Raw genomic sequence first — 13179 nt, forward strand, 5'->3', positions numbered from 1 at the left:
AAAAATGGGGACTAGTTTAATTTCACTACTTCATTCACTAGAAGTGAGAGAGTGAAATAAGAGCGACTATAGGCTTCACTCTCTCTCCACTGTTATCTATAGTATAGACAGCTATGGACCTTCTTCTTTTTTTTTTTTGCATCTTATTGTATAATCGTATAAAAAATCTCATCGAATAGGGGGGGGGGGGGGGGGATCCACGGCCTGCTGTGTGCGTCGGTCCTCGACACGAAAAGGTTTTGAGAACCACTGTGAGTAGAGAGGGATCCTCAGAGCCTCCTGCAGCTCCGGCTCGAGAGGCGCCAGAGGCCGTGTTTGTCGACACGCAGGTGGCGTGGCTTCCGGTCCGCTAGCATATAAGTGACATGAGCTCTTTGTTCTCTAGCAAGTCAAAAAAAAATAAGTCTCCATTTTGCCCATTTTACTTCTTCTTTCAGAGCGGAGGTTCAACAAAACATATATGTGACTGGCCCAGTTCTCCTTTTCCAAATGTGTTCCCACGTTCTCTCTTTTCTTTCTTTCTTTTATATATTTTTTGGATTGCAACGGAGATGTGTAAAAGCAACGAGAGATCCCGATCTGGGATCCGTGTGCTCCCTGTACGCTTGGAATCCGGCGAGTGTGAAGTTATCGTGTGATGATGGAGAAGAGGCACTGGAATGAGCCGGGATCGGGTGGGAGGCCGCCCGCTTCTCCTTCACAGTGAGATCAATGATAACGGGAATCATACTCCAGAGATATAAACAGTTTTAACAGTATGGCAAAAAAAAAAAACAGGATCAATGCCCGAGAATCCAGAGTGGCTGTGGCTTTGAGGTCACAGTCAAGAGTCTCGCGGTTGTTGGCCGCGTGTCACGTCAGAGTGATGACCTCCAGGGGGTCCACGTTCCGCTTCGACCGCTGCTTGCGCTTGAGACGCCTCTGGGGCGGCGCCTCGGGCCGGGACGAAGGTGGCGGCGTGCTGACGGAGAGGGAGAGCAGGTCGGCGAGGGACCGCAGGGGGGGCGGGAGCTGGGATGGAAGCGTGGCGTGGGGTTTGTTGCATTCCCCCTCCGTCTCCTGGCGTCACCTGTCGAAGCAGCCGGCGGTGAAGCCGTGGTGGGCGGCGTGGTGGTGGTGGGTGCCCAGGTAGCCCCCGCTGTAGGCCATGCTCAGGCAGTGCCGCGGCTCCGCCGTCAGGGCCATCTGCACCGAGATGGGGCCCTGGAGGGGCAGGGCGCCGCGCGCCCCGGGCTGGAGGCTCGGGTACGAGGGGAACGCGCCGCCCGGCGCCATGGAGGCGGGCCCCGTCAGCAGGCCCATCCGGTGGGTCTGGAGAAAGTCCTGCGACACGCTCACCACGGGCCCCACCAGGGCCTGGGAGTCGGCGAGCGCGTGCAGCTGGGACAGCGAGGGGGAATGCTGGGAGAGGTGCGGGAAGCCGCCCGGCTGGAACAGCAGCTGCTGGGGGGTGGGGGCGGAGGAGGAGGAGGAGGCCTGTCTCTGGATGGCCGACACCGGGGAGAGGTGGGAGGGCAGCGGCTGGGACTGCAGGGCCGAGGGGCGGGGAGGAGGCGTGGATTTGGTCTTGTTGGCCTCCTTGACGTCGTTGTCATGAGCACTGCGGAGAGGAGAGGCAGAGGGACAACAATGAGGGCCTGATTACACCAACAAACACGTGCCTCCGTGTGCCGCGGCAGAACTGACAGACGTGGTGCCGCAGGGAGAGAGCGGGTGGTGTGCGTCCTTGTGGCCGACGTCGTCAGTTATGCATGTTGTTGTTGTTGTTGTTGTATATTGCAACCTGGCTGTCAATGGAGTAATAGAAACTCTATTTTCACACCATTTTCTCTCTTTTTCTTTGTTGTTCATCGATTCATTCAATCTTGAAGGGTCATTGAGAGCATGCTCTCCTTTACAATGACGTCAAGAAATAGAATACGTAATAAATAATAACGGAAACAGAAAGTCACGTCAATTAAACATTTAAAATAATTCAAAACAACTGCAGACTGTGGTGAAGTGGTTTGCTATTAACGATTTAAACTGACGTGTCCGTGTTTCTGGGGCACAGAGGCTAAAAGCAGATGTTCCTAATTCAGTGCAAACTCTGGGAACCTTAATTGTAAAAAAAAGCCAATCGCCAAAGCGAGTGTGATAAAGGTCCTGGAGCTCCGATCCAGCAATGCAGTGTGCCCATAAACTGCCTTGTAGAGAAACTCGGGGTGTGGTCGTTTATAAACCTAACCCTGAGTTGAGTGTGTGAGAGAGGGAGAGTGTGAATGCGTGCGTGCGTGCGTGTCTTCCTTACAGCAGCATGAGTTCAATGCACTGGGTGAGGTGCTCCCAGGTGTAGCCGGTGAGCAGGTGGAGTGCGCTGGTCCAGCTCGGGGAGATCTGGAGGCAGATTCGCGAGGCGGCCACGCACGCCGCCGCAACCTGAGACGGCCGGAAACTCAGGAAGGCATGGTCTGCAGCACACGGGACAAGAGACAGCGGGCATGTCAACACACTGATCCGACCATGATCCAGGGACGTCTCATCATTACAGGATCCCAACATCAGACAGACTTCACATTTCAGTAGAGCGTGTTCGAAACTCAAAGCGGTTTCTCTTTCTCTTCCACAGGCCTCTCGTTCTCACTGGTGGTTTGGAACGGCTACCGCTATCGGCGTAACGTTTACGCATCATTTTCATTGTCTACCATTGTCTGCATTAATGCCCATGTTATCTATCGCTGCATTAATGCCCATGTTATCCATCGCTGCATTAATGTCCATGTTATCCATCGCTGCATTAATGTCCATGTTATCTATCGCTGCATTAATGTCCATGTTATCTATCACTGCATTAATGTCCATGTTATCTATCACTGCATTAATGTCCATGTTATCTATCGCTGCATTAATGTCCATGTTATCTATCACTGCATTAATGTCCATGTTATCTATCGCTGCATTAATGCCCATGTTATCCATTGCTGCATTAATGTCCATGTTATCCATCGCTGCATTAATGTCCATGTTATCTATCACTGCATTAATGTCCATGTTATCCATCGCTGCATTAATAATAATAATAATAATAATAATAATAATAATAATAATAATAATAATAATAATAACTTTATTTGTATAGCACTTTTCATACAGAGGTTGCAGTTCAAAGTGCTTCACAACAGTAAAAATACAGACATGGGTGAGCATAGCAGGGTATGGTAAATCAGTGTTTCACATTAGGATCTAGCATCCTAATAGGCTCTCTATTCAGTAATACAAATAATAAAGTAGTTTAAAATTATTAAGTTTAAAAATAGTCTAAAAATTATAAAATAGAACAGACATACAACAGTAAAAAATGTAAATAGCAAGGTTACAGTAAAAAGTGTGAAAAATTGTTTAAAATGATTCAGTTTAAAAATAGTAATCAGTAAGAAGTAAAAAAAGTGTGATAACCGACACATGAATTTGATAGGCAGTGTAAAATAAGATAAAATTAGCATAGAAAAGTAGGCAGGGTAAGAATAGTGCAGATAAGTCATTGAAATGCCTGAGCAAAGAGATAGGTTTTAAGCTGTCTTTTGAAGATGTCTAGCGAGTTGGCTTCCCTGATGTTTTGGGGTAGTTTGTTCCACAGTTTTGGGGCATAGTTGATAAAGGCTGCATTACCGATCCTCTTTTGACTGTTTCTGGGAGCCTCTAGTAGTCCAGCAGCTGATGATCGCAGTGTTCTTGCTGGCGTGTAATTTATTAGAGTGTTGGTGATGTAGCTAGGTCCTTGTCCATTTAGAGCATTGTATGTAAGGAGAAGGACCTTAAAGTCAATTCTAAATGTTACAGGAAGCCAGTGTAAAGCAGCTAAGACTGGACTAATGTGCTCTCTCCTTTTGGTTCTAGTTAGCAGTCGGGCTGCAGAGTTTTGGATTAGCTGAAGCCTCTCTGTGGTTTTCTTAGGGAGACCTGTGAAAAGTGCATTACAGTAGTCTAACCGGCTAGATATGAATGCATGAATTAGCTTCTCAGCATCGTTCTGATTAATAAATGGTCTTACTTTTGCTATATTTCTGAGATGGAAGAACGATGTTTTCGTTACTTTGCTAATATGAGAATTGAAGTTCAGGTCTGAATCTATGATAACCCCGAGACTAGTGACCTCAGATTTGATCCAAGGGGTTAGTCCTCTTAGGTTCTTTATTAACGTTTATTTTTGGGGCCGATAATTAGAATTTCAGTTTTGTTCTCATTTAGTTTCAGGAAGTTCTTACTCATCCATTTATTTATTGCCAGTAAGCAGTCTGTAATGGAGCTAATCGCTGTATCATTTGGTTCAGCAGATATGTACAGTTGTGTATCATCCGCATAGCTAAGGAAATCTACATTATGTTCTCTGATGATATCACCCAGCGGTAACATGTAAAGGGAGAAGAGTAAAGGACCTAAGCAACTCCCTTGTGCAACTCCATAGTTGTTGTCGTATATATCAGACATCTGCTCTCCTAGTCTAACATAGAATTTCCTCCCTCTGATGTATGTTTTGAACCAGCTTAGCACATGTTCTGAGAAACCGACAAGGTTTTCAAGACGATCGATTAGAATATCGTGATCGATTGTATCAAATGCTGCACTGAGATCTAGCAGGATAAGGATGGAGATCTTATTCTCGTCAGAGTTTAGCCTGAGGTCACTGATTATTTTGGTGAGGGCAGTTTCAGTGCTATGATATTTTCTGAATCCCGACTGAAATTCTTCTAAGATGTTGTTCTCTTCAAGAAAGGAATTTATTTGAACTGAAACTATCTTTTCAAGTACTTTGCTAATAAATGGTAGGTTGGATATTGGACGATAATTTGCCATTTCATTACTATCCAAGTTAGGTTTTTTTTAGTAATGGCTTTACAACTGCTGTTTTAAAGGCATCTGGGAAAATACCAGTTCTAAGGGAAGTGTTTATGATATCTAGCACAGGGCTTGAAACACTATTAAACACCCGTTTGAAGAAAGCTGTAGGTATAGGGTCAATGTCTGAGGTGGAGGAGTTACATTCTGAGACAGTTTTGCAGAGTACATCTAATGTGATGCATGTGAAACTTCTCATGGTTACATTGCACGGTTTGCTGCAATCAGCTTTGTTGTGAATTTCCATCATGAGTAATGCTGGCCCTGATCAAGGTTATTTTGTTGTTAAAGAATAGTGCAAGTTCTTCACACTTAACCATTGATGACTGAGGAGGTGTAGGGGCAGTGTTGAGTAGTAGATTAATAGTGGAAAAAAGGATTCTGGAGTTTCCAGCATTTTCTGTAATGATTTTAGAGAAGTAGTCTTTCCTTGCTAAGCGGATGGTTTTATTATAAGCAGATAAAGCATCTTTGCATCGCTGCATTAATGTCCATGTTATCCATCGCTGCATTAATGTCCATGTTATCTATCACTGCATTAATGTCCATGTTATCCATCGCTGCATTAATGTCCATGTTATCTATCACTGCATCACCAGAGACCTCACAATGCAATTCTGATCGTCAGGGCTACCATTTGATCATCAAACGATTCTTCATACGTCGCAATTTCTGACTCGGTTTCATTCAATAGATTGTGATGTTAATTATGTTTCACACCAGTTCACCGCATGAGAAGACCTCTCTCTCTGCATGAGAAGACCTCTCTCTTCAAGAGAACAAGTCTTGTCACACTTCATGGTTAAAAAAACTGAGTCAATGGAAATTCAGAGGATTTAAATTAACACACAATTCCAGTAAAAAAATAAAGAACACTCAAAAACCCCAAAAGACTAAACGTAGATAATCGATTATTGAATATTACGCATTTATGAGGAAACTGCAAGCGCTAGAATCGCAATTATTACATGAACAGATTATTCTTCCCACCCCTAGTGACCACGAGACCAAAACAAATAACGACAAAAGGCCCTCTTCACATTTATACACACCAGACCATGACATTATACGTCTCTTCGAGTGACAAATCTATACTTTAATTAAGTTAATCGGCACACAAACTCAAAACTACCTTGAAGCGAGACTTCCAGGAAGTAGTGGGTGTACTTGTCCATGAAGGCCTTGGTCTTGGAGACGGAGGAGAGGGGCCAGCCGTTGTACAGGTCGCCCTCCTGCACGCAGGCGTGGAGGTAGTAGTCGATGAAGTGTGCGGGCGTGGGCATGCACAGGTTCCAGCCGAACGTCTCCAGCAGCAGCAGCTCCATCTTGATCAGGTCCTTCTTGTTGAGCGTCAGGTTCAGGCTGCACATGAAGCCCAGAGAGTTCAACTGCTCCAGTTTGGGGACGCGGTCCTCCTTCTCCTCAAACTTACCTGGTGGGAGAGAGAGGGAGAGAGAGAGGGAGTTAGAGAGTTAGAGAGTGAGTGAGTGAGTGAGTGAGTGAGTGAGTGAGTGAGTGAGTGAGTGAGTGAGTGAGTGAGAGTGAGTGAGTGAGTGAGTGAGTGAGAGAGAAAAGAGTTGGTGAGTGAAAGAGTTAGTGAGTGAAAGAAAGAGAGAGAGAGTTAGTGAGTGAAAGAGATAGTGAGTGAGGGAAAGAGAGAGAGAGGGAGAGAGAGTTAGTGAGTGAAAGAGAGCGAAAGAGTGAGAGTGAAAGAGAGAGTTAGTGAGTGAAAGAGAGGGAGAGAGAGAGTTAGTGAGTGAAAGAGAGAGGTGGAGAGTGAAAGAGAGAGGTGGAGAGTGAAAGAGAAAGGGGGTGGGGGGAAGTGAGTGAGTGAAAGAGTTAGTGAGTGAGTGATTGAGTGAAAGAGTGAGTTAGTGAGTGAAAGATAGAGAGAAAGAGGGAGAGTGAGTTAGTGGGTGAAAAAGAGAGAGTGAGTGAGTGTAAGTGATCTTTAATACCAGTATATACTTTTTACAGCATATAAGAGTGAAATTCCTTGGTTTTGGTTCCTTGACCAAGCAGCAACAACATCAATAAAAAACAAGTTCCCCCGCCCCACATATTTGTATATTCAGATACAATTGTATTGCCTCTATTTATGTCTTTCTACTATTATTACCCTGTCTATACCTGTACCGCCCCTCCCCCAAGCTGTTATGATGCCTGAATTTCCCCAAAGGGTAATAAAGGGATATCTTAAGATAAGATATTCCTTTATTGGTCCCCTTGGGGAAATTCAGGAATTTACCTCAGGAATTCATCTAATCTTATCATAAGATAAAATATGAGAATAGGTTAAAATGTAAATAAAATTATATATATATATATATATATATATATATATATATATATATATATATATATATATACACTGCACACACAACTAAGCAATGAAAACAAGCAATAAATGCAATACAAGTTGTGTAAAGTAACAGCAGGAGACAATGTCACAGTAGTTCTGAATATATATAGACAGAAAATAGTGAGAAGGAGAGAGAGATAGGGAGGTTAAATAGGTATTGTAAACAGTTGGTTGTAATTCTACTACGATGTATTTGAGAGATATCTTTGAGAAGAAATGACGCAGCTGGTGCCAGCAGCTCCCCCCAGCAGACTGATCACGCAGCAATACTCTTTTTTTACTTCTCTATTTATTTGTTTTGGGTTCATGACAGACCAGGTAGAACAGGTTCCAGGTAAATAAGGGCCTTATTTATGCGATTCTTTGGGCTGATCAAGTTTTCCAGGGAGCAGAAAGAACCGCTAGGCCTCATTAATCCTTTCACTGCCACACTACAGAGGGTTAACCCTTTACAATCACACTACCGACAGTTACTGTCGGTAGTGTGATAGTAAAGGGTTAACCTTCTGTAGTGTGTCAGTGAAAGGGTTAACCTGCTGTCGTGTGGCAGTGAAAGGGTTAACCTTCTGTGTATTGTCGCAGTGAAAGGGTTAACCGTTTGGTAGTGCAGCAGTGAAAGGGTCAACACAACCTGCATCTCTTTCAGAAAGGAAAACGTTGATTTGACAAAGAGATTAGGTAAGAATAATGATTTTGGCCTTTTTTTCTCTCCCTCTCTAGGATTTAGATTTAATTATTATGAGAGTGACCTTGGTATATTATTATGGGATTTCTTTATCATGACCGGTTACCGTTATGTAATTTTGTTTGTTAGTTTGTGTCATTGGAATGTTTAGACAATGCATAATAGGCATCTTGCAGAAGGATTTAGAGCAGGGGTCTCAAACTCGCGGCCACGGGCCAATTGCGGCCCGCTGGATGATATTTTGCGGCCCCCTACTTGACAAAGTTTAGTGTTAGTGCGGCCCGCACGCAACTTTTTGCCGCGTCGTTGCGCGAGTTGGATGTTTTATTTATTTTATCACTTGTAGGCTACCATAGTGCAGGCTCATGACAGCAACGTTACGTTAGTGACTTGGTTGAAACGTGATTCCGGAGTGATACCAAGTGGAAGGAAAATATATCCTGTCACCCAGACCCAGTGCGTATGGCAGGCATCCTCGAAATTCTCCGCTATCTCCTCCTCTGCAAGCAGTGCTCTGCCTGTCCGGCTGCACTGCACTGTCTGTCTGTGTCTGTCTACTCTGGTCCAATCACATTCGGCGTCCCGTCACCGTTTCCCCCATCACCCAGTCTGCGAATCAGAGGCAGAGTAGGGCGGGTCTTCACGGAATGCGTGTCGTCTCTTTCAATTCCGAGTCAGAGCCAGAGTTGATAGTGCATCTACAGGTAGTCTAATCTGCAGGTACTGTAGCTAGTAGCCTAGTTTCGCCAGCAGGCAGTTAGTAGAAAAATGTGGCATGTTCAAAGATGGCCAGTAAAAGAAAAGTCGACAGTGAAAATCGCTGCAATTAAACGGTGAATTGACTGAAAAATATGCGTGCATCCTCCCAGCACCAAACCAATGTGCCTAATTAGTAATTATGCCAAGAAACGGTAGCTCTTGTGAAGAGTGGCATATTTGAAACGCCACTACGAAACAAGTTATTTTTATGCAACCTTTCCTCAAAATTCAGTGCTAAGACAAAAATAAATGGAATGAAATCATCATATCAAGCTGCAAGCAGAATTATTGTTAAATCTATGTCACAACGAGAAAAAGCAACCAAGTCCTCACTCAGTGGCATGGGTGTTGGCTAAACACAAGAAGCCATTCTCTGATGCATACATATAAAATAATGTATGACTGAAGTGATGGAGACCATGTTTGAAGGCAAACAAAAGCAAATCCCCCTCAGATAGCACAGCAACCAGAATATCAAATACTGGCTGATTATTTGATTAAACAGCTTTGTGATAGAATAAAAAAAAAAATGCACAGTGCATTTCCATAGCTGTGGAGGAGTCCACTGACACCACTGAGAATGCTCAGTTGCTGGTGTTTGTGAGGTTTTATGATGAGGCAAAGGGGTAGTTTGTTGAAGATGTATTGCGTTGTTCTGAAGAACTGTTCATGTTCTGAAATGTTATTGCTAAATATTGAGAAGATTGGATCAGTTGTACTTTTTTTTTTTTTTTATATTTGAAACCCTTTTTTTGTGTAATATTTGATGCGGCCCAGCCTCACCCAGACTCTACCTCCAGCGGCCCCCAGGTACATTGAGTTTGAGACCCCTGATTTAGAGGATGGCTGGTGGTGGGGACTAGGAGTTGTCACAATACCAACATTTTGACTTCGATACTGATACCAGCCTAAGGTTCAGAGCCTCACAATACCGGTTCTAAAACGATACCACAGCAAAAACCTAAAATATCTTTATTAATAAAATAACAGAATATTCTGACACTGTTGACTTAAAAATAATAAAGAATATTCTGTTACAGCTGCAGAGAGAGAGAGAGGGAGGGGGGGGGCAGGACGATACTAATAAAATGGAGTATTGGACCGTTATTGGACCGTTTTTTTAATGGCAGAGTATCGAGATACTCTGTGTATCATGAAAACCTAGTGGAGACTTCGGTGTACTGGTGAGAAAACTTATTAGCAGGGTTTCCCTTTGGTTTTCAGATTTTCAGAAGTAGATTTGTACATAATCTTTATAGACACCAAGATCATCGCAGACCTGGGAGCTAAACCACTAAGGCTACATTCAGCAGTGGCTGAATGGTTAGAGAAGCGGGTTTGTGACGACCGGAAGGTCGCCGGTTCGATCCCCGAGACCGGCAGGAAGAATCTGGGCTGGGGAAGTGAATTCATAACTCTTTCCCATCCTTGACTTGACTTTCCCATCCCCCTAACACCAACCGCTGAAGTGCCCTTGGAGTTGGACTTGGAGTCAACATTTTTCAATTTTTTGTTAAGAATATAGGACAGGCACATATAAGCACTATGCTTCAGTCTGTACCTTTTCAGTCACTGTAAAAATCAAATATTGATAAATGATGGTGTATATTGTATTGTGTGAGATGATGACTGAAAAAATAAACTACTACTACTAAACTACTACTACCCTTGAGCAAGGCACTTAACCCCCAACTGCAAAGTGGAGTTGCTCAGTGGCCAATGGTGTCAGACTGTGGTTGTACTGGGCAGCTCCCAGGTGTGAATGGAACTGTGTGAATGTGAAGCAGGGCGTTCCTGAAAAATAGCATCAGCTCAGCGAACCTACCCTGGGTAAATAAAGGTTAATAAAAATAAAAATAAAAAAAACATTCAGACTGCAGGCAAAAGTGGACCAAATCTGACTCATGACGAGTGACTCACATCTTGTTTTTTTTCCATGGCGTTGTGAACAGCACAAATCGCATGGAATCTGATCTTTCTGATTTCATATGTGGTCCTAAATCAGATACAGGATTCTTTGCAATGCGACCTCAGTCTGAACAGTCATGCGACTTTTACATCACTCTAGATCATAGGTGTCAAACTCATGGCCCGCGGGCCAAATGTGGCCCACCACGTCATTTGATGTGGCCCCCCAAGAGCTCTGGTAAAAAAAAAAAAAATCTTTTTTTTTTAAACATTAATCTTGGGTTAAAAAATAGCGGCGTTAAAATAATTGTGGGTTAATGCGTTAATAAAGCTTTAACTTTGACAGCCTTAGTTATTACACATTCTTACACATACATGTATGTTGAACATCTGAGGTATTGATGAAGTAACAAAGGAAAAAAGCCAAAAGCACTTACTCCTCAGACATTCTTTGACAATTTTACAGCCCAAAATACAAAAAAGATCCAGGCAGAATAGGTAACAAAGGGTTGAAGAAATATTGTCTGAACCGTCAGATGCAAACTGGCTGTGTGACATAACCGAGCATCTCGCTCAATTGAATAAGAAGCTGTAGGGACGCAAACAAGTCTCACCCAAAACTTGACCAATATAGTTGTGAACTGAGACAACCCTTATTTTGTTATTTTTGAGTACAGTTACAGTTGTGTGTTCATGCAGACACATAATAGCGATTTCATTATGAATAGAAAATGGTGGACCCTGATGTAAACAAGTCGAAAGTCTTTCTCTGGTCTGCATCCCCTTAACAATTGTGTGTATTGAGCTGTACGGTACTGTACCCATTCTGTAATCTGTTAATTAAACTATCTTCCATTAGTTGGATGTATGGCCTCTGGCTCTGCAAGGTTGTGTGCAGCCATTTGTTTTTGTAACATCTGCTACATCTGTCCCACGTGTTCTTTGCAGCTCAGTTGTTAGTTCTGCCCCTCTTGACTCCTGTGACAAAAAGGTTTTGAACAAACTTAATGTCATAGCTTGTATTTGATGATCTTCTTCTTTGTTATTTACTTGCATGGTTTGATCATTGATTAATGGAGTAATATGGGGTTCTGATAAACTAAAATTATTTGTTAAAATAACAGAAGCTAACATATATGTTTACATCTATGCAAATGCATATGCAATATGTATAACTTGAATAAGTAATAAATACAGAAACAACATGTTTAACAATATGTAAATGAGTAGCTACATTTATTTTACATTACATTAACATTTATACGGTCTTTGGCCCTTTGAGGGCAACCATAATGCTGATGTGGCCCTCTGTGAAAATGAGTTTGACACCCCTGCTCTAGATTGACTTTTGTCACAATATTTACGTCCATCCTCTTCTCTAGTGTTCATTTGCGCATGCGGGTCAGTAATAATGTGAACACAACAGCCAAACAACTAAAATCTGATCTGTGCAATGATCAGAATTGGGCACTAAGGCCTGCAGTGTGAACGCAGCACTAAGGCCTGCAGTGTGAACGCAGCACTAAGGCTTACAGTGTGAATGCAGCACTAAGGCCTGCAGTGTGAACGCAGCACTAAGGCTTGCAGTGTGAACGCAGCACTAAGGCCTGCAGTGTGAACGCAGCACTAAGGCTTACAGTGTGAATGCAGCACTAAGGCCTGCAGTGTGAACGCAGCACTAAGGCCTGCAGTGTGAACGCAGCACTAAGGCTTGCAGTGTGAACGCAGCACTAAGGCCTGCAGTGTGAACGCAGCACTAAGGCCTGCAGTGTGAACGCAGCACTAAGGCCTGCAGTGTGAACGCAGCACTAAGGCCTGCAGTGTGAACGCAGCACTAAGGCCTGCAGTGTGAAAGCAGCACTAAGGCTTGCAGTGTGAACGCAGCACTAAGGCCTGCAGTGTGAACGCAGCACTAAGGCCGCCGCCCATCTGACAGTGAAAGACAGCGACCATGGAGCTGCCAGGGACCTGGAGAGCCATGGAACGCACCACAGGTTAGGGCTGGGCGATATAACGATAAATATCGCGATATATTTTAATAATCGATATCGAATATCGAAATAAATTAAAAAAAATCGAAAAATCGTTTTTTTTTTTGGCCTGCAACAGGGCAGTTTTAAAACCAGAGACAGTGGACAGACTTGTCTTTCTTGCAACTTAAAGTAATGGCTTTGCTTGTCCAAATGACAATACTGACCAAATTGAGATTTATTTGTCTTGTCCATTTATTTTGTTTGCTTTCTAATTTAAAATACAGTTTGAAACCGTCTGTACACAGTAGGCTATGTGTGCTAGCAGAGCTAGTCTCCAGTCACGAGTCACGGTGCACATGTGCGGTGGTTTGTCCACCAAAAAAGCGCCAAAAGATCGAAAATAAACTAGCAGAGCCAGAACTGTTCAACTCCCCTGGTTTACTTTCGCTTTTAAACCAGCTGCAGCCTGAGAACTGGAGTGTGAGGGGATGTAACACTAAAGATGGCGGCAATGACAAAGAATTGCTGCAAAATAAACATACATCTGTTGTTCTAAAAAAAAAAAATTATATACTTATAACAATTCGATAATTATCGATATCGAGAAATATGATAAC

At 43.3% G+C, this 13179-nt stretch overlaps 1 protein-coding gene across 2 annotated transcripts in view; it reads right to left on the bottom strand.

Annotated features, from left to right (window-relative positions):
• Window positions 1–272: 272 nt before the first annotated feature.
• Window positions 273–13179, bottom strand: part of ccnjl (cyclin J-like) — a 36586-nt gene continuing 23679 nt past the window's right edge. For both annotated transcript variants that reach the window (XM_084331828.1, XM_084331829.1), the window contains exons 4-6: window positions 6008–6307; window positions 2291–2450; window positions 273–1600 (exon numbers count right to left, since the gene is read on the bottom strand). In XM_084331828.1, coding sequence (XP_084187954.1) covers window positions 1066–1600; window positions 2291–2450; window positions 6008–6307 — 995 coding nt within the window. In that variant the 3' untranslated portion in view covers window positions 273–1065. The remainder of the gene's footprint in view (window positions 1601–2290; window positions 2451–6007; window positions 6308–13179) is intronic.

The sequence above is a fragment of the Notolepis coatsorum genome (genome assembly GCF_963971535.1).
Source record: "Notolepis coatsorum genome assembly, chromosome: 16".
In the NCBI taxonomy this organism is placed as follows: Eukaryota; Metazoa; Chordata; class Actinopteri; order Aulopiformes; family Paralepididae; genus Notolepis; species Notolepis coatsorum.